General features: G+C 36.0%; 1 protein-coding gene across 1 annotated transcript; it reads left to right on the forward strand.

Moving 5' to 3' along the window:
- Positions 1 to 5,997: 5,997 nt before the first annotated feature.
- Positions 5,998 to 11,638, forward strand: LOC130717767 (DEAD-box ATP-dependent RNA helicase 3, chloroplastic-like). Its single transcript, XM_057568128.1, has 10 exons — positions 5,998 to 6,455; positions 6,565 to 6,695; positions 7,034 to 7,448; positions 8,041 to 8,139; positions 8,583 to 8,807; positions 9,436 to 9,813; positions 10,208 to 10,354; positions 10,486 to 10,581; positions 10,741 to 11,045; positions 11,183 to 11,638. The coding sequence occupies exons 1-10, from the start codon at positions 6,066 to 6,068 to the stop codon at positions 11,265 to 11,267; spliced, it is 2,271 nt and encodes a 756-aa protein (XP_057424111.1). The 5' UTR covers positions 5,998 to 6,065; the 3' UTR covers positions 11,268 to 11,638.
- The last annotated feature ends 7,648 nt before the right edge of the window (positions 11,639 to 19,286 follow it).

A 19,286-nucleotide genomic window follows, 5' to 3' on the forward strand; every position in this document is an offset into this window, starting at 1 on the left:
GGCGAATGCATTTCTGGATACATGTTCTTCTTTGTTATCTCTGTAAACCTTCTTTTACTGCATTCATTTATATTAAAGATCACAAAAACAGTTTCTCAAACACATTTCTATCCACTTGAATCAATATTTAATTAGTGTAACCGATATTCACACAATCTCTAAAAACGATAAACATGTATCTACTTTACTCAGTTCAAACAAGGGAAATACCTTTATCAGTTTCTTCAGGCCTACACTGAGTAATACTTGACCAAGCCTCTCCGGCTAAAATGAGTAGTGCTTTCAACAACCTCTTCAAGCTATATCTTCTTAATAACATAAGATGTGTAGACGACTCACACAACAACCCTAGAGCAAAAAACTATTTGAACCAACAAAATTCATATTCTACTTTAAACACTAATTCTAAATATTTGAAATTAGTGAGGGGACTCTAAAATTGATTAAACGAATGAAGAGATTGTGGATTTCATTTTCCAAAGAACTCAACTATTAGCATCGATTGGTTGTTAGGTTTATAGATTCAACGATCTAGATTGTTCTTGAGATTTGAAGGGCAATTCTTACTTCTTTCTCTTGAATCAGTCATATTATGGATAATTGTCCCATAGAATCACAATTTCAAATTCACGATTGTGGTTGAGATTCAACTCAAAAATTATATTCATAAGTTGAATCCCAACATCAAATTAACGTTTATCAGATAAAGTGCACGCAACATCAAATTTAAACCCATACCATCTCAATTGTAACAACCCTTGTAACCACATCAATATTTTAAGCTCCTGTTTTCGTGGAAAACAACAATAACCATAATGGGTGTGCAATTAAAATCAACGCCTCGAAAAAAATTATTATCAAATCCAAGTAGTGATTTATGTCCAATTCTCATAAAATTGGAGGCAATTTATCATTTGATGTTTCAATATGGTTAATTGGATGACAAATTGATATTGTTTGGTATTTATTGGTCTTGAAGGATCACTAGAGAGGCATATTATATAATGGCTTTTAAACAAAAGAAAATTGAGGGCAGGCCTCAAAATACTCAACAAAAATGACAATGTAAAGAAAGAGGTCATGCCTCTAAGCATAAGACTGATAAAGGACAAACGACATGAGTCTTTCTTCAAAGTACAAACATCATTATGATGCAAAAATATTAGATCGCTAAGAACAATGAAAACTAAATGAGATTAAATTATTGTCTGAGATTTATTTTTAATCTCTTTTTATTTCTTCGCAGCAAAATTTTGAAATCTTTCAGATCCTCAATCATCAGATGTAATATTCTTCACGGTCTCACGCACGTTCCCTTTTGGATCTATAGAGATAAAATACTCTTTCGCAGTAAACTTTGGGTCGCGAAGTATGACGAATATTTCATCACCAGACAAAATACTGTGCTCTTTCGCCTCTTGTATAAATTCCTTCTTCAATTTTTCGAATGTTGCTTTTGAAGGTGACTCACAAGGGTTATGAGCAAGTTTCACCTTCTTGTTTGCCATAGCCGCAATTGCACAGGAAATAATGAGAAAATATAATGTTAAGTACATATTGAAATTGCAATTGCACAAGTTTCACCCCTATATTGTCACGGTTTTATAGAGATCCTTCTCAGCTAACATAGAAATTTATCTAATGCATATTAATTACCAAGGTATATGGATTTTGGTTGACTGCATTATATTATAACAGAAATTAAACTACATACCATAAATATTAAGGTGAATACATTACAGTCATCAAATGCTATGTCATACGTGGAAATTCATATTAAAAATGGAAAATAAAATAGGTAAAACTATACAAGATTTGAATGAATTGTTGAGTGTGAGTTTTATATTCGTTAAAGTTTCATTTGAATTAATTATTTTTTATCATCAATATCAAAAGTTAATTTTAAATGTATTAAATGGGTGCTTTCATGTGAGTATTTTATAATTTTTTTTATTGTAATTTTTTGTGATTTTGGTACATTTTTGTGCGTGAACGTTCATGTTTTTGTGTGAATCTGACAATTAATTGTGTGTTAGTGCACACTAAATTAAAATAAATATTTCATTAATGTTTATATATTGGTATTATCGGTGTATGGAGAAGGGTAAGTCATTATTTTTTTTTGTTGAGTGTGAGTTTTATATTTGTTTAAGTTTCGTTTGAATTAAACATATTTATATTATAAATATAAAAAATTAATTTTAAGTATATTAAATGACAGTTTTCATGTGAATATTTTATATTATACTTTTTTCTAATATTTTGTTTGTGATTTCGATACATTTGCGTGCGTGTACACGCATGTACTGGTGTGAATCTGTATAGCTAACTATGTCTGGGTTCACGGTTCACACTAAATGAAATTAAATACCTCTTAAGATTAAAAAAATATTGATTACATATATATATATAGAGGTATTATCCGTGTACGAGGGAGGGTAAACCATAATTTATTTATTTTTGGAAAAAGGAAAAAAGAAAATTAGACTAACTTGTTTGCTACTTGTGATGAAACAGATCCTAGCTGCATCTCCACTCCCCAGTTGCCTACCTTGTCTCCTACGGGCATTGAGAAGCTGGTTCGAATGATCTCGAAGGAGGAAGTCACTTCAGCTATTCACCAAATGGGATCGTTTAAAGCTCCAGGGCCAGATGGGTTTCAGGCTTGCTTCTACAAACGATACTGGGAGGTTGTTGGTGATTCAATGTTTATGTTTGTGCGTGAGGCCTTTGAGCAAGGAAGTTTTGACCCGACTGTTGTGGAGACCCTTGTTGTGTTGATCCCTAAAGGGGATAATCCCTCATCCTTCAAGGAATTTAGACCGATCAGCCTTTGCAATGTCATGCACAAGCTCATTTCGAAAATTTTGGTGAACAGATTACGCCCCTTTCTGAATGACTTGATTAGCCCGTTTCAGAGTAGTTTCCTTCCCGGAAGAAGTACTACTGATAATGCCATTGTTCTTCAGGAGGTTGTTCATTCTATGATGCAGACCAAGCGGCGGGAGGGTGATGTTATTTTTAAATTGGATCTAGAGAAAGCATATGATCGCCTAGATTGGAATTTTCTTGAGTGTACTCTGAGGGAGTTTGGTTTTCCGGAGAAGTGTGTCAGGATCATTATGTTTTGTATTACCTCTGTCTCTCTTTCTTTGTTGTGGAATGGAGATAAGCTCCCGGGGTTCAGTCCGAAAAGAGGGTTGAGGCAAGGTGACCCTCTGTCTCCTTATCTCTTTGTTTTGTGTATGGAGAGGCTTAGTTCTCTTATCTCTGCAGCAGTTCAAGATGGTATTTGGAAGCCTGTTACAGTTCGGGGTTCTGGTCTTCAACTCTCCCACCTCCTTTTTGTTGATGATCTTCTTCTGTTTGCTAGGGCCTCTCTGAGTCAAGTCACAATGGTTAAAGCGATCTTAGCCTCCTTCTGCAAAGCTTCGGGTCTCCGCATTAACGAGAGCAAATCCAAGGCCATGGGCCAGCGGAATTTATCTATTGTCATGAAGGGTAGGATAACGGACATCACAGGCATTCAGTTCTCTAATGATATGGGAAAATATTTAGGTTTCCCAATCTTTAACGACAGGGCGACTAATAGCGACTTTCAGTTCATGGTTGATCGTGTGAGTGCTCGGGTTGCTGCCTGGAAGCATAATATTCTTAATAGAGCAGGTAGAGTGACTCTCGCTCAATCTGTTTTGTCATCTATGTCTACTTACTGCATGCAGCATATTTGGGTTCCGACTAAAATTTGTAATGATATCGACGCTGCAATCCGAAGATTTATTTGGAAAGGGACGGGTAATCATGGTATCCACTTGGTGAATTGGGACGCTGTTGCTCAGCCAAGGATTTGGGGTGGATTGGGTTTGCGCAAGGCTAGGGACCATAACGTTGCACTTCTTGGGAAAAATGTTTGGCAGTTAATTCAGGAGGAGCTGGAACCTTGGGTTTATTTGATTAGAGGGAAGTATGGTGTGTGTGGGAATTTGTTATCTATGCAAAGCACGAGAGGGTCTGTGGTTTGGCGATCAATTCAGAAAGCAAGAGATGTTATTAAAAGTGGTTTCTCCTTCAAGATTGGGAATGGAGCATCATCCCTCTGGTTTACAGAATGGCTTGGCAATTTTAAGCTTTGTGACCGGGTTGCTGCTGTGGATATTCACGACCTCGAAGGTACTGTGCGGGATGTAATCATAGATAACCGCTGGGATTTCTCTGCTCTTTATGCGCAGCTGCCAGCTGATGTCCAGGAGTTGAATATGCAGCGTGACTGTACTACCAGTAGTCAGGTTCGTGATTGTTTTGTTTGGTCTTCTCAATCTCTGGTATGAATTCAGCTAAGGAGGGGTATCATTGGCTGTTGGCTGCGTGTCGTGCGTCGGATCCTGGCGGGAATAATCATTCTACTGCTGAGGATTGGAGCTGGGTTTGGCGCTTGCACGGGCCCTTCAAGGTGCTCTTTCTACTTTGGCTCTGTTGCCATAATTCTCTTCCTGTAAATGATCTTCGCTTTCGCCGGAATATGTCCCCGTCATCGCTGTGCCCAAGGTGTAATTTATACCCAGAAACTGTCCTTCATTGTCTGCGGGACTGTTTTTTCGCTCGCCGCATCTGGCTTCGCTTGGGTCTCAGCCCGAGGCATGCTTCCTTCAGCTGCTCTGAACCACGGGACTGGTTTAAGACAATTATGGTTGACGCTGAGTTCACTTCTCTTGCTGCGATTTGGGGTATTTGGACCGCGAGAAACAAGGCCAGCTTTGATCATGCAACAGTGTCGGATGAGGTGCTAGTCCGGTCGATCATGAACCAAAAAGCTCTCTTTTCTCAGGTTTGGTCCAATCTTCCTCGTATCATGCCGCCCCGTCTGGTTTCTTGGATTCCTCCCGGGGAGTCGGAAATAGCGGTGAACTGTGATGGGAGTGCTTTGGGGTCCCCGCTTCGTTCCGGGTATGGTGGTTGTTTTCGGGATGCCCGTGGTGTGTTGCTTCTTGGTTTTGCTGGCTTTGGTGGTCAAGCTTCGGTGTTACATATGGAGCTTATGGCGATTTTTCATGGGTTGAGGATCTCGTGGGAGCGAGGCCACAGAAGGGTGGTTTGTTACTCGAACTCTTTGCTAGTTGTGGCTCTAGTTGGTGACCCTCCCTCTCATTTTCATGTGCTGGCGGCTTTGATTTATAACATTGTTGAGCTCCTGCAGCGGCCCTGGGAGGTGCGAGTGGAGCATACATTGCGTGAGGGAAATGCTTGCGCTGATTTCTTAGCTAAAATGGGAGCCAGACAGGATTTAGATTTCCTCCTTGTTCAGGACCCCCCTCCTGACTTGGAACCTTTGCTTTTAGCTAACTCTCTAGGCTCAACCTTTGTTAGGTTGTAGGGGGTGTTTCGCTTTGTTTGTTTTGTTCTGTTTTCGTTTGTTTTCTGTTAAGCATAAAAAAAAAAGACTCTTGAAGTTTGGGTCGTGTTCGACTTAAACATTGATGTTTTAAAATGTGTGTTTATGTCTTTCAATTTTTTGAAGTGTGTAAACAACTCTTAGGTTAATATTTCTTTTAAATTTTAGGTTAAAAAACATTTCATGCCCCTGATGCATCAAGTTTGTGCAAATGATGTCTCTACTCTTTTTTCGTCTATGTTTATAACCTCTATATTTCTCAAAAGTGCAACGAATGCCCATCCGTCACTCTGACGTTAAAAAACTAACGGAAGGGGCTTACATGACACTACTTTAGTTACAAGGCAGGCCACGTGGCATGTCACATCATTATCAAAATTCAGAAATGGGAAAAAGGGGTGAGGATGATTCGAACTCAGGACTTAGTAGCAAAACATGCCTTTAACCAGTTGAGCTACATACATAATAAAAACACGGGTATGGAAAATGTACTACAGTACCCGACCCGACCTAGTGTCATCCCAACTTATCGAACACAAAGGAAAAAGAAAATAAAAAATTAAAAAGAAAAAGAGTAATGAGCAGTGAGGTTTAAAAGGGGCATAGACTCCAAGAGGCAAAGTTGCGTGGCCTTATCTCCTCGCCGCTCCTTTCTTCTTCTTCAACTTCTCTGAAAATGGCTTCTTCTTCTTCTTCCGTCGCGGTTGTTTCCTCCACATACCAAACCCCTCTTCTCGAACTCCTCAAACGACCAACCACCGCAACAGCCTTCATTTCTCTCGACAACCGCTCCCGCTTCAGCTCCGTTCTTCTCCGAACTTCCAACCTCAACAGGACCCGCCTCCGCCTTGTTTCTTCAGCCGTTGCCACCCCGAACTCCTCCGTCCTCACCGCCGAAGAAGCCTTCAAGGGTCTTGCTCTTGACGACGTTAACGCTGACGGGTATGACCTTGCTCCTCCCACCACTGTCAGCAACGACGAGCTCGACATTTCTAAGCTGGGTTTGCCTTCTGAACTCGTTCGTTCGCTTGTCAACCGTGGAATCACTAGTCTTTTCCCCATTCAGGTTTTTCATTTATTTCTTCATTTTCAACAAGTGTAGATAATGTGAAGATACATAGCTTTGTTTTTCTGACTTGAAGTTAATATTTATATGAATTTTTTTGGTGATTTAGAGAGCTGTGTTAGTTCCTGCACTGGAAGGGAAAGATATCATTGCTAGAGCAAAGACTGGAACTGGAAAGACCTTAGCATTTGGAATTCCAATTATCAAAGGTGTCACTGATGATTCACAAAGTCCTCAGAGGTAGAATCATTCATGCATAAGTATAATGAAAAAAAAAATACACAAATTAGTACTACTTTGGTTTTCTGTTCATGTCCCATTTAAGAATAAGGTGTATTTGCTCCCTGAGATTTTCAAAATGTGCTAAATGGTACTTTTGGGATTAGCTTCACAAGGGTTTATTATTATTTTTGTGTATTTTAAAAAATGTAGGAGAATAAAAGATACCCTTTTTGAACAGTTGGGATTGAACTGCTCTTAACCCGAAATCTAGAGCACATATGTGTATGTATACCTTTTAGGCTTGGTTGGTACTTGATATATTGTTGTTGATGCATTTGTTTGTTCATTTTAAGCAGGCGGTCTGGGCGTCTTCCTAAGGCGTTGGTACTTGCGCCGACTAGGGAGTTAGCGAAGCAGGTCGAGAAGGAGATAAAAGAATCTGCACCTTACCTGAGCACAGTCTGTGTTTATGGTGGTGTTGCTTATGCAACACAGCAAAATGCACTTTCGCGTGGTGTTGATGTTGTGGTTGGAACACCTGGCAGAATAATTGACCTAGTAAATGGGAACAGCCTTAGACTGACTGAGGTTCAGTATTTGGTCCTTGATGAAGCTGATCAGATGCTTGCTGTTGGGTTCGAGGAGGATGTTGAAACAATTTTACAAACGGTCCCAACTGGGCGGCAGACCATGCTTTTTTCTGCAACCATGCCGGGTTGGGTGAAGAAATTGTCAAGAAAATATTTGAACAAACCATTGACAATTGATTTGGTAAATATTATTACTTTTTGACATCTCTTCTCTGCAAATATATATAAAGTATAGTAGACTAAATATTTGAAAACTTATATTAGGCTACTCATATGACTGTACAAGTGTACATAGTGTAGGCATGTAGCCGACCTCAAGTATTTGACTCTGATTGATGTAAAACTCACCTGAGTGGCATTAACTACTTGAAAAGAAAGGCTTTTGTTTGACTGCATGTTCTAGCATAATCCTTAGCATATCTACTAACATATTACTAGCATTTTTGTGTGTGTTTACTGCTGATCGTAACTTGGTCATTGCAAGTGTGCACCCCCTGTTCTGAACAATGTAGTTAATTGCAGTGATGCAATTCCTCATTGTAGTCCTGTTTTCACCTTTTTAAAAGTATCTTATGTTGTGTATGGTATAGTGAATTTAGAGACGAAAAAGGGGAAAGCATTGATGAATTTGGACTAGAACTGAATCTATTTCGCATTTTCTTCCACTGCTCGGTCAACAGTCGGAATTGTGCTCACTAAAGTTATTGTAATTATGACGCGTTTAAAATAACGGTTATGAACTTATGATACTTTTCACTTTTCTGTTTAACAAGGTCGGTGAGGATGAAGAGAAGCTTGCACACGGGATCAAGCTATATGCTGTATCAGCCACTACAAATTCAAAGCGGACAATGCTTTCCGATCTTGTAACTGTAAGTTTCTACAATCGTAGCACGTTGTTAGTAAATTTATGCTGTTTGCTTTTCTGAGGACGTTTTAATAGGTATCTTGAGTAATACTGTTATAGTACTGTTATTATAAGATGAGGAGACAAAAAATATTTAAAATAATAATACAATAAAAACTTGTTCTGCAAGTTTCTGAGATGGTTGAAAGAAGCGGGACCAACTATTTCAAGAAAACCCTGGTTTGGTAGTCATGCATATTGAGCAAGTAAATTCTTTATCTCCATTCTCGTGTTGGGATGTAATTCTTGTTGAATATCTTGACACAAACTCATGGCTGTGTATTCTCTAAGACTCATATTTCTGTTACAAATTTAAATTTAAAATATTTTCCAAATGTACTTTAAGTTGCTCTTGATGATACGAGAAGACAGTTAAATAATTTCAGTGAATATTACTATGTCCTTTAGGTCTATGCAAAGGGTGGGAAGACTATTGTTTTCACGCGGACAAAAAAAGATGCTGATGAAGTATCATTGTCATTAACAAATAGTATAGCTTCTGAAGCACTGCATGGTGATATCTCTCAGCATCAGAGAGAGAGAACGTTGAATGGTTTCCGGCAAGGAAAATTCACAGTGCTTGTTGCCACTGATGTTGCCTCTCGTGGACTTGATATTCCTAATGTTGATTTGGTAAGTACATAACTGTGCTTTTGGTTCATGTCATCTTATCTCCAGTCTTGGTTCTATATGAATCTTCTCACATTCGAGCAGTTTTTAAATTTTTATTATGTATTTTACATTCAACGCCAACTGAAGACAAAGCAATAAACCCTGCCACTTGGATTAATGTGATTTGGAAATCAGGGTTTCTAATTGAAGATTTAGGTTTTAACTCAATTGTTGGAAATTTACTGTTTAAAACTTTGGGTCTTGTGATATTGTATCCCTCCGATCGATGTGCATTTTCTTGCGTATTCTGGCTTAGGATTCTCAAGTCTTGAGTTTGGGTTGCTTGTCAAAGCATAATTTGGATTTTCTGTTTTCAGAGATATTTGATATTTCTTCTACATCTGACCTTATTATTTAATCTTTATCTCCGTGCACTATTTAATCTGATATCACAGTTAGAATTTAATGTGTTACAAAGTTTTTGTGTAAACAGTACCTTGATTAATTCTTCCATATCAATTTCAACTCTGTTTGCCACCAGAGAAGATTAAGAATTTTTTGTTAGAATTGAAAAGTTTTTATCAATTGCTGTCTGTTCTCAACATATTGTAAAGCTTCTTGATGTTACAACTTACAATATTTTCTTCAGGTTATACATTATGAACTTCCCAATGATCCTGAGACTTTTGTACATCGCTCTGGTCGTACCGGTCGTGCAGGAAAAGAGGGTACTGCCATTCTGATGTATACCAGTAACCAGAGGAGAACTGTTAGATCCCTTGAGCATGATGTAGGCTGCAAATTTGAATTTGTTAGTCCACCAGCTACGCAGGAGATTTTGGAATCATCTGCCGAGCAAGTTGTTGCTGCACTTAGTAGAGTTCATCCTGAATCTGTTGAATTTTTCACCGCAACTGCACAAAAACTAGTTGAGGAACGAGGAACAAGTGTCCTTGCAGCTGCACTAGCACAACTGAGTGGGTTCTCTCGACCTCCATCATCCCGGTCTCTTATCAATCAGGAACAGGTATTGGAGAAGCATATATCTCCTATTGAAGTTCTTATGGCTAAAAATTTTGTACCTCATTTATTATTCCTCAATCCTCCATATCCTTCTAGATAATAGCAAAGGTAAATTATTTGTACGAACAGTATGTAGGAGATGTACCATGTGAATCTAACAGAAAATAAATATTGCAGAATAACGATTGCAATATAGTACCGTTCAATTTTATGAGGCATTGAGGTGTTTGCTCACGAGATAACTTTGGTTTTAATATTTTATGTTCGCCACTCAGTTGAGATTTTGAAAAAACTAGTTCTTATTTGATTTGTTTTTAAGTTGAAGTTATTCTACAAAATATATTTGAAGGTTGGTCCTCAATTAAAATGTTTAACTCGTTAAAATGATGGTGTTGCAGGGATGCATTACATTACAACTAACTCGAGATCTAGATGCTCTTCATGGAAAATATCTTTCTGCTAGATCAGTCACTGGGTTTCTTTCTGATGTTTATTCTCCAGCTGCTGATGAAGTTGGAAAAATACATTTAATTGCAGATGAAAGGGTTTGTACCTTTTATAACTATGTATCTGAATAGTATTGTTTAACTATTTTGTGTTGTTTTCATGTTAGGGACTTCGGTCCTATTAATCACCAGTGTTAAATTTAATTGAAAGTACCTAATGCCTACATCAGGTTCAAGGAGCTGTTTTTGATCTTCCGGAGGATATTGCTAGAGAGTTGCTCAAGAAGGACATACCCCCTGGAAACACTATTTCCTTGATCACCAAGGTTAATTACAATATTTGGTTAATATTTTTGTTTTATATTCGGTCTATATTGAGTGTCTGAGCCTGTTTTTCTCCCCCAACCAAAGCAATATATTTTGGTATCAGATTATTGGATTACTAATTTGATAAATGTCATTCACATGTTACTTTGTATTGGCAGTTACCTGCTTTGCAAGATGATGAACCTACAAGTGATTACTATGGGAGGTTTTCTGACAGAGGTCAAAGCAACCGGAGGGGGGGTTCTAGGGATCGGGGAGGTTTTAGAAGCTCCTCATCGGGATGGGGTGGGGACCGAAGCTCTGATGACGAGTTTGGCAATACATATGGGAGAGGGGGGAGAGGTGGGAGAGGTGGTAGAAGTTATGGATCCGGTAACAGCAGGTCTGGAATGGGAAGAAGAAGCAGTGGGGATGACTGGCTAATTGGAGGTGGACGATCAAGCAGGTCTTCACCATCGAACAGGTTATTATAGTATACTAGTTATAGGAACTGTTAAGCATATGATTAGTAATTTTCTTCCTATACAACATATAGTAAGATTCCTTCTGTGTAATGTTTTGTTGTATTTAAAACTCATGACATCTGAATGTGCATTGCAGAGGCAGCAGTGGAGGTGCCTGTTTTAATTGTGGACAATCTGGGCATTTTGCAGCAGAGTGTCCCAAAAAACGGAACTCATTTTAGTCTACTCTTCTTTAATTTTTCCGCCAAACTGTCCAAGCTGCTGCTGGTGATGGCCTAATGGATTCAGGAAATTAAAAGATGCTTCCCAGATTGAATTACAGAATCAATGCTGTTCAACTTGTCTCGTGTTTAGTAATCTCCATAGCTTTAGTCCTAGGTTTTTCTCTTCTTTACTCTTAATGTAAAATTTATTTATCATTTTCCTTGTTTGGTAAGAACAGTGATTGTATAGTGCTGTTTTGACTGCTTAACCATGTCTATGATCCACTTGAACCTAAATATGTTTCAGAAAAAGGCAGGAATAGCTTTATATGCAAGACATGTTTCCAATTGTTTAATATAAATATCGTACAAGTTAGACATGTCTACAATTTGAATCTGATATCTTTTATTTTTGAACGTATGAATCTGATATCTAAGCTTCTCTATGATTTTGTAATTTGTTTAACATGTGCTGTGAACCGCTTATTCAAGTGCTTATGACCATTAGCATTTATGTGATAAGCTTTTAATCAAGTACTTATGACAATAAGCGTTTATGTGATAAATTTTTATTCAAAAGCTAATTTGATAAGTTTATTGAGATGAGCCTTGTAGGTTTAAGTGTCTATTCACAAACTAATATGAGCGGCTTATAAAAATAATCTTAAAAAAATAATCTTAAAACAGTAGGTAAGTCATAAAAACTATTTACACAAATCCTCCACATTACTGGCATAGTGGCATGAATGTTTATAGTTCAACATAAGTTCAAATGTGTTAAACTTGATAAGTTGATAGTAGTTTGCATTAATGTTTATAGTTCAACATAAGTTCAAATGTGTTAAATAGTAGTTTAAATGTTTTGTTAATTCGAAAGTTGGTTGAAGGTAAGTTAACTAATAACCAGAATGATTAGAATCCTTTTATATACATCACAATGTTTAACTAAAATATTATATCTGTTTCTCTATTTATAAACATTCTAAAAGATCCCACTTATTTAATTCATATAAAGAGATATGGCAAATTTTCAACATAAGAACTTTCCAAGGGAAACACATAACCAACAAAATCCATATATGTAAAACAAGCCACAAACTAAATGTGCATGTTTCTGTTATGTTTGGATATCTTTGAGAGGAGCTCAAATTTAAATGTTCTGTTAACATGGAAGTTGGTTGAAGGTAAGTGAACTAGTAAACAGACACTTCATTGTCACAAGTCACCCCAAAATTCAATGTTCCAAATTTTGCATACCACACTTTTGAGAGTTGGCTACTTGCCAAAAAGGATGTCCATGACATTTCTGAAAACAGAGAGAGCCTCTTTTATCAACCAGAACCTCATCCAGCTTCTCCTCCCTGACCAAGCCTTCAAACACAGAGGTGTACATCTCAGCATTGGATCTCATCCCTTTATCCATCATTTCCAAAACGTACTTCTTAGCACCCCTCAAGAACTTAGCATCTTTCACGAGTCCCTTTATGAGAACCAACACTAAGTAAAGTTATAAGTATGTGACTCCACCTCTTCAGGCCAACACTGAGTAATACTTGATCAAGCCTCTCTAAGATAAAATGAGTAGTGCTGTCAATAGCCTCTCCAAGCTATCTTCTTAACAACAGAAGATGTGTAGACGATCACACAACAACCCTAGATCAAAATCTATTTGAACCAACAAAATCCATATTCTACTTTAAACACTAATTTTAATTTTAAATAGTTGAAATAAATGAAAGGATTCTAAATTGATTAAACGAATGAAGAGATTCTGAATTTCATTTTCCGAAGAGCTAAACTTTTAGCATCGGTTGGTTGTTAGGTTTATAGATTCAACGATCTAGATTGTTCTTGAGATTTGAAGCACTATTTCTACTTCTTTCTCTTGAATCGGTCATATTATGGATGATTGTTCTATAGAGAAATCATTACTTCAATTCGCGATTTTGGTTGGGATTCGACTCGAAAATTATATTCCTAAGTTGAATGCCAACATCAAATTAGCGTTCATCAGATAAAGTGCACACAACATCAAATTTAAACCCATAACATATCAATTGAAACAACCCTAATAATCACATCAATATTTTAAGCTTGTGTTTTCGTGGAAAGCAACAGTAACCGCAATGGGTGTGCAATTGGAAATTTGGAATCAACGCCTCAAAAACAATTATTATCAAATCCAAATAGTGATTTATGTCCAATTCTCATAAAATTGGAGGTAGTATTATCATTTGATGTTTCGATATGATTAATTGGGTAACAACCTGATACTGTTTGGTATTTATTGGTCTTGAAGGATAATTAGAGAGACATATTATATAATGGTTTTTAAACAAAAGAAAATTGAGGGCCTCAAAATACTCAACAAAAATGACAATGTAAAGAAAGATCATGCTTCTAAGCATAAGACTGATAAAGGACAAAAGACATGAGTCTTTCTTCAAAGTACAAACATCATTATGATGCAAAAATATTAAAGATCGCTAAGAACAATGAAAACTAAATGAGATTAAATTATTGTATGAAATTTATTTTTAATCTCCTTTTATTTCTTCGCAGCAAAATTTTAAAATCTTTCAGATCCTCAATCATCAGATGTGATATTCTTCACGGTCTCATGCACGTTCCCTTTTGGATCTATAGAGATAAAATACTCTTTCGCAGTATTCTTTGGGTCACGAAGTATGATGAATATCTCATCACCAGACAAAATATTGTGCTCTTTCGCCTCTTGCACAAGTTCCTTCTTCAATTTTTCGAATGTTGCTTTCGAAGGTGACTCACAAGGGTTATGAGCAAGTTTCACCTTCTTGTTTGCCATAGCTGCAATTGCACAAGAAATAATGAGAAAATATAATGTTAAGTACATATTAAAATTGCAATTGCACAAGTTTCACCCCTATATTGCCACGGTTTTATAGAGATCCTTCTCACCTAACATAGAAATTTATCTAATGGATATTAATTACCAATGTATATGGATTTTGGTTCACTGCATTATATTATAACAGAAATTAAACTACATACTATAAATATTCAGGTGAATACATTACAATCATCAAAGTATATGTCATACGTGGAAATTCATATTTAAAATATAAAGTTAAATAGGTAAAATTATACAAGATTTAAATGAATTGTTGAGTGTGAGTTTATATTCGTTAAAGTTTCATTTGAATTAATGATTTTTTACCATAAATATCAAAAGTTAATTTTAAATATATTAAATGGATGCTTTCATGTGAGTATTTTATAATAAATTTTTTTATTGTAATTTTTTTGTGATTTCGGTACATTTGTGTGCGTGTACATGCATGTATTTATGTGAATCTGACAGCTAATTGTGTGTAAGTGCACACTAAATGAAAATAATTATTTCATTAATATTTATATATTGGTATTATCAGTGTATGGAGAAGGGTAAATCATTATTTATTTGTTGAGTGTGAGTTTTTTATTTGTTAAAGTTTCATTTGAATTAAACATATTTTTATCATAAATATCAAAAATTCATTTTAAGTATATTAAATGACGGTTTTCATGTGAATATTTTATATTATACATTTTTGATGGTTTTGTTTGTGATTTCCATATATTTGTGTGCGTGTACGCGCATGTATTGCTATGAATCTGTACAACTAATCGTGTTTAGGTTCACACTAAATGAAATAAAATACCTCTTAAGATTAAAATAATGTGTTAATATATATATATATATATATATATATATAGGAATGCTAATGCACACCCACTCTTTTCTTAGAAGGAGTGCATTACTAACACCTTTTTGCTTTGGACAAAAAACCCAACTCACACTTTTTAAATTAAGTTACTGTATAAGGGTATCAAAATAATTTCACAATCCACCCCTCTCTCTCGCTCTCCATTCTTTGCAGAGAACTTTCAGTTCATCACGTCTTCATCTCTCTTTCTCAGTTTTCTCTCATCTCGTTTCATCTCTCTTAAGCTTACTCTAAGATTTCTTCCATTGCAGCACCACAACCTCCATCACGTCTTCATCAGGCTCCCCTTAGCCGGCAGGAACCACGTTTTTCTTCAATTTCCTAGATCTAATCTACCCAACCGACGTCTCTCCATAACAGCCATAGACTCAAATCAAATCCATCACAACAGACCCACATCATTGAACCAGGTTGGAAGCGCAAGTTTGATTTCCAAAGTCAAATTTGAAGCATGTGTTGGATTTCAAACAATCCCTCTCCCCCAATTTGAATAATTTGGGTATTGGGTATTTACATGCTCTAGGAAGCACCACCACTGAAATTGGTCTTGGCATGAGAAAAAATTAGTTTAGGCTAAAAAGAATTTTTGGCCCCTAATGTTTTAAGTTTGTGCAAATTTTGCCCCTACTCTATTTTTGTCGACGTTTCTACCCCTCATGTTTTCAAACAGTGCACTGTCTACCCCTCCGTCAGTCAGACTTTCTCAGGAGAGGTTCCTGAGTGGATTGGAGAGATGAAGATGAATATATGAAGTTGACAATGAGCAAGGAAATGATATAAATTAAATTTGCTTGATGTATATATCAATTCTGTTTGTAACTGAACTAGTTAAATGCATGTTTTGCTACTTACAGGTCTTGAGTTTGAATCTCCCATGCCCCATTTTTTCAATTTCACTTGTAATTTCCATGTGGCAAGTCCAAAAAATAATTAAAAAAAATCAAATCAGCTCGTTCCGTTAGTTTTTTAACGTCTGACTGACGGAGGGGTAGCCGGTGCACTGTTTGAGAACATGAGAGGTAGAAACATCGACAAAAATAGAGTAGGGGCAGAATTTGCACAAAAATGAAACATCAGGAGTGAAAAGTGTTTTTTAGCCATTAGTTTAAGATGACATTCTCCTCATACCTCCGATTTGAACTTTTCATTTTAATATTTGTAAATGAAATCAAATTCCAATTTGCCTTCTCTGTACCAAGCAGACAAGTTGTGATGGCAACGTGAATTGAGGAAGGTAACGTGGCATTGGTTCATTTACTCTTGCCTCCAAATATTTGAGATACAAGAGTCATGAAGGGCTTTAATAAAAAACAAGAGTAATGAAGAATCCAGTGAAGAAGACGCATGAGAGAGAAGAAGAGTGATGAACAATGTTTTGGGTGTGCCCTCTGAAAATGTTGAGTGGGAGAGAGAAAGTGTGTTCATTGCTAAATTACTTTTGACTTTTGCATCCATATAAAGTAACTTAATTTAAAAAGTGAAAGTTTGATTTTTTGTCCAAAGAAAAAGATGTTTTGCTAATGCGCTCCTTTAAAAAAAAGAGTGAGAATGCATTAGCAATGAACACAACCGTACATCGATTATATATATATATATATATATATATATATATATATATATATATATATTGGTATCAGAGCCTTTTCCCGTGAGGGAAGGGTTCTGGGATCAGACAGGTTGTTATTGGTTTTAATCTATTGTTTTTCTAAAAACTTATTTCTCCTTACCGTTTTCATTAATCACCCCTGTTATTATCGTCAAAACCTTAAGAACTTAGTGTGAGGTATCCCTGGAGTCTAGTGGTCCCGGCAGTAAAGCCTGATAGGTAGTGAGACCGTTGGTTTAGCTAGATTGGGAAGAAGCATTATCACTCTTAGGATTTTTAGATAATAATATGGCTAGATTAATCAAAACTTTAAGTGAATTAAGCTTAGGAAAAAACAACAAGATTATAATTCCATCAACATCCACAGCTGGTTCTAGCAACCAAGATCAAGATCTCTCTAGGGTAGCTCAACAAGAATTAGAAATAGCCTCAATAGAAAGGGCACTTCAAAATTGGTCAATCCCTATAGTCAAGAAAAAAGAAATATATAAGCAACATACTTTATTCAGTAGATCAGATGATTCTATTTTTACCATAGAATGTTGTCAACATAGTTCTGATCATACAAGTACTATAAAATTATTAAATGAAGACGTTCTAGATCAACATATTAAAGACGGCTTTAATTTTATTCACATAAGTTTAATACAAGTAGCTGCAAAACCTAATTTTCGTTTAGGAATTAACTCTCCTATAATTGTAATGTTAAGAGATATGAGACTATTAAAGCCTCAAGATTCATTAATAGCAGTATTAGAATCAAATCTGCATGATGGCCCTGTCTTCTTTAACTGCTATCCAAATTATGCCATGAATCTTCAAAATAGTTGGACCAGAAATGCTATACAATTAGATTTATTAGCAAGTAGTGATATATTCGAAGAAGAAAGCGATCCTTTTTCAATAATATATAGAGTATACTACAAAGTTTCAAAAATCAATTACAATTTTAAAGCCTTAAGGTCATCACCAAAACAAGAAACCATCATGTTAGAAGCAAACTTGAAAAGATCTTCAGTACAAGTTCCTAAGAAACTTACGCATGAAGAGGTTATGAGTAAGATTCCTGAGGAATGGGTATTTAAGAATTCATTACCCCAACCAAAGGTTCATAATACTCAGGTTAGGGAATTATTTCAAGAAGGAGCAAATCTTACTTTAAGAATGAATAGATCAAATTCATTCAGCACTAGAACCCCTCAACAATTATACCGAGTAGACCTTCCAAGATCTTCGGTATCATCAAAACTTAAGGGAATAGATACAACTTCTAGCCCTAGCATAGCAACACCTATATATCAATAAAGGATGGTCAAGAAATTGAAGCTTCTCCTTATAAAGCGGAAGCTAATAAAATCCATCAACAATTAAATTTCACCAATACTATGCTAACAGTTGTGTCAAAACAACTAGGAAGAATAGAAGCTCAAAAAACTGAACCCTCTGTTACAACCAAGGATCCTTCCTCAACATTTACTTTAGGAAATCCTTTACAGACCCCTATCTTCAAAATTCCTCAATACACTAAGGAAGAATTTGATTCCTTCAACCTCTCAGGAAGTATAGAAAAATTAAAAGAAAAATTAAACAAACTCTCCTTAAATCATTTAGAAAAAGATCTAAACATTAATAAAATTAGAAAATTTGGGCCAGAAAGTAACACAAGAGCTTATTATCCAAGACCCACCTATTCTGACATGAGATTTGAAGAAAGAAAAGAATTTATTCAAAATACTTTTAATAGAACCAGCCTTGATGAATGGAATATCGATGGCTTTAGTGAACAAAATATATTAGATATTACCCATCAAATGATTATGGCCGCCACGGCCTATAGGGTTCATAACAATACAGACAGAAATGCAGCCTTAATGATTACTCATGGCTTCACTGGTCAGCTACGTGGCTGGTGGGATAACATCATGACTCCTGAAGATAAATCAACCATATTAAATAAGAAAAAAGAAAATGGAGAAGAAGATGCTGTAGCCACATTAATATATACCATTATCCTTCATTTTATAGGAGATCCTAGTATATTTAGAGAAAGAGCTTCAAGCCAGCTCTCTAATCTCTATTGTCCTACCATGTCTGATTACCGATGGTATAAGGATACATTCTTCTCAAAGGTAACCTTAAGAGAAGATGGCAACAGCGCCTTCTGGAAAGAGCGCTTTATTGCCGGATTACCTAGATTAATGCAATCAAAAGTATTAAGTAATCTATCTCTTTTTAATCAAGGAAATCCAGTAAATTTTAATTCTCTATCATTTGGACAACTTCATAATACTATAGTTTATACAGGAATACAAGTATGTACCGACTTTAAACTTCAAAATAAAATGCAAAAATATATGCAAATTTCAAGAAAAGAAGTAGGTAGTTTCTGTGAACAATACGGAGTAGAACCATTACAGGCTCCTAGTTCAAAAGCTAGACGAATCTCTAGATCTCAAACAAAACAGTCTCAAGGCTATAAAAGGAGAAAACCATTTCAAAAGAAACCCTATGAACAAAATCCTTCGACTAAAAAACCTCCAATCAAGAAAACTAACCCAAAGAAAAAGAATGTATGCTGGAAATGTGGTAAGCCAGGTCATTATGCAAACAAATGTAAAACTCAACAAAAGATAAATGAGTTAGATTTGGATAAAAAAATCAAGGATAGCCTAATTAGTGTTCTTA

This window comes from Lotus japonicus, chromosome 5 (genome assembly GCF_012489685.1).
Source record: "Lotus japonicus ecotype B-129 chromosome 5, LjGifu_v1.2".
Lineage (NCBI taxonomy): Eukaryota > Viridiplantae > Streptophyta > Magnoliopsida > Fabales > Fabaceae > Lotus > Lotus japonicus.

Excerpts from the sequence above, each read along its gene's own strand:
- LOC130717767 (XM_057568128.1), top strand. The coding sequence starts at position 6,066 with ATGGCTTCTTCTTCTTCTTCCGTCGCGGTTGTTTCCTCCACATACCAA. Across the intron at positions 6,456-6,564 it reads CTAGTCTTTTCCCCATTCAG|AGAGCTGTGTTAGTTCCTGC; the intron begins GTTTTTCATTTA and ends TTGGTGATTTAG. Across the intron at positions 8,140-8,582 it reads TGCTTTCCGATCTTGTAACT|GTCTATGCAAAGGGTGGGAA; the intron begins GTAAGTTTCTAC and ends TATGTCCTTTAG.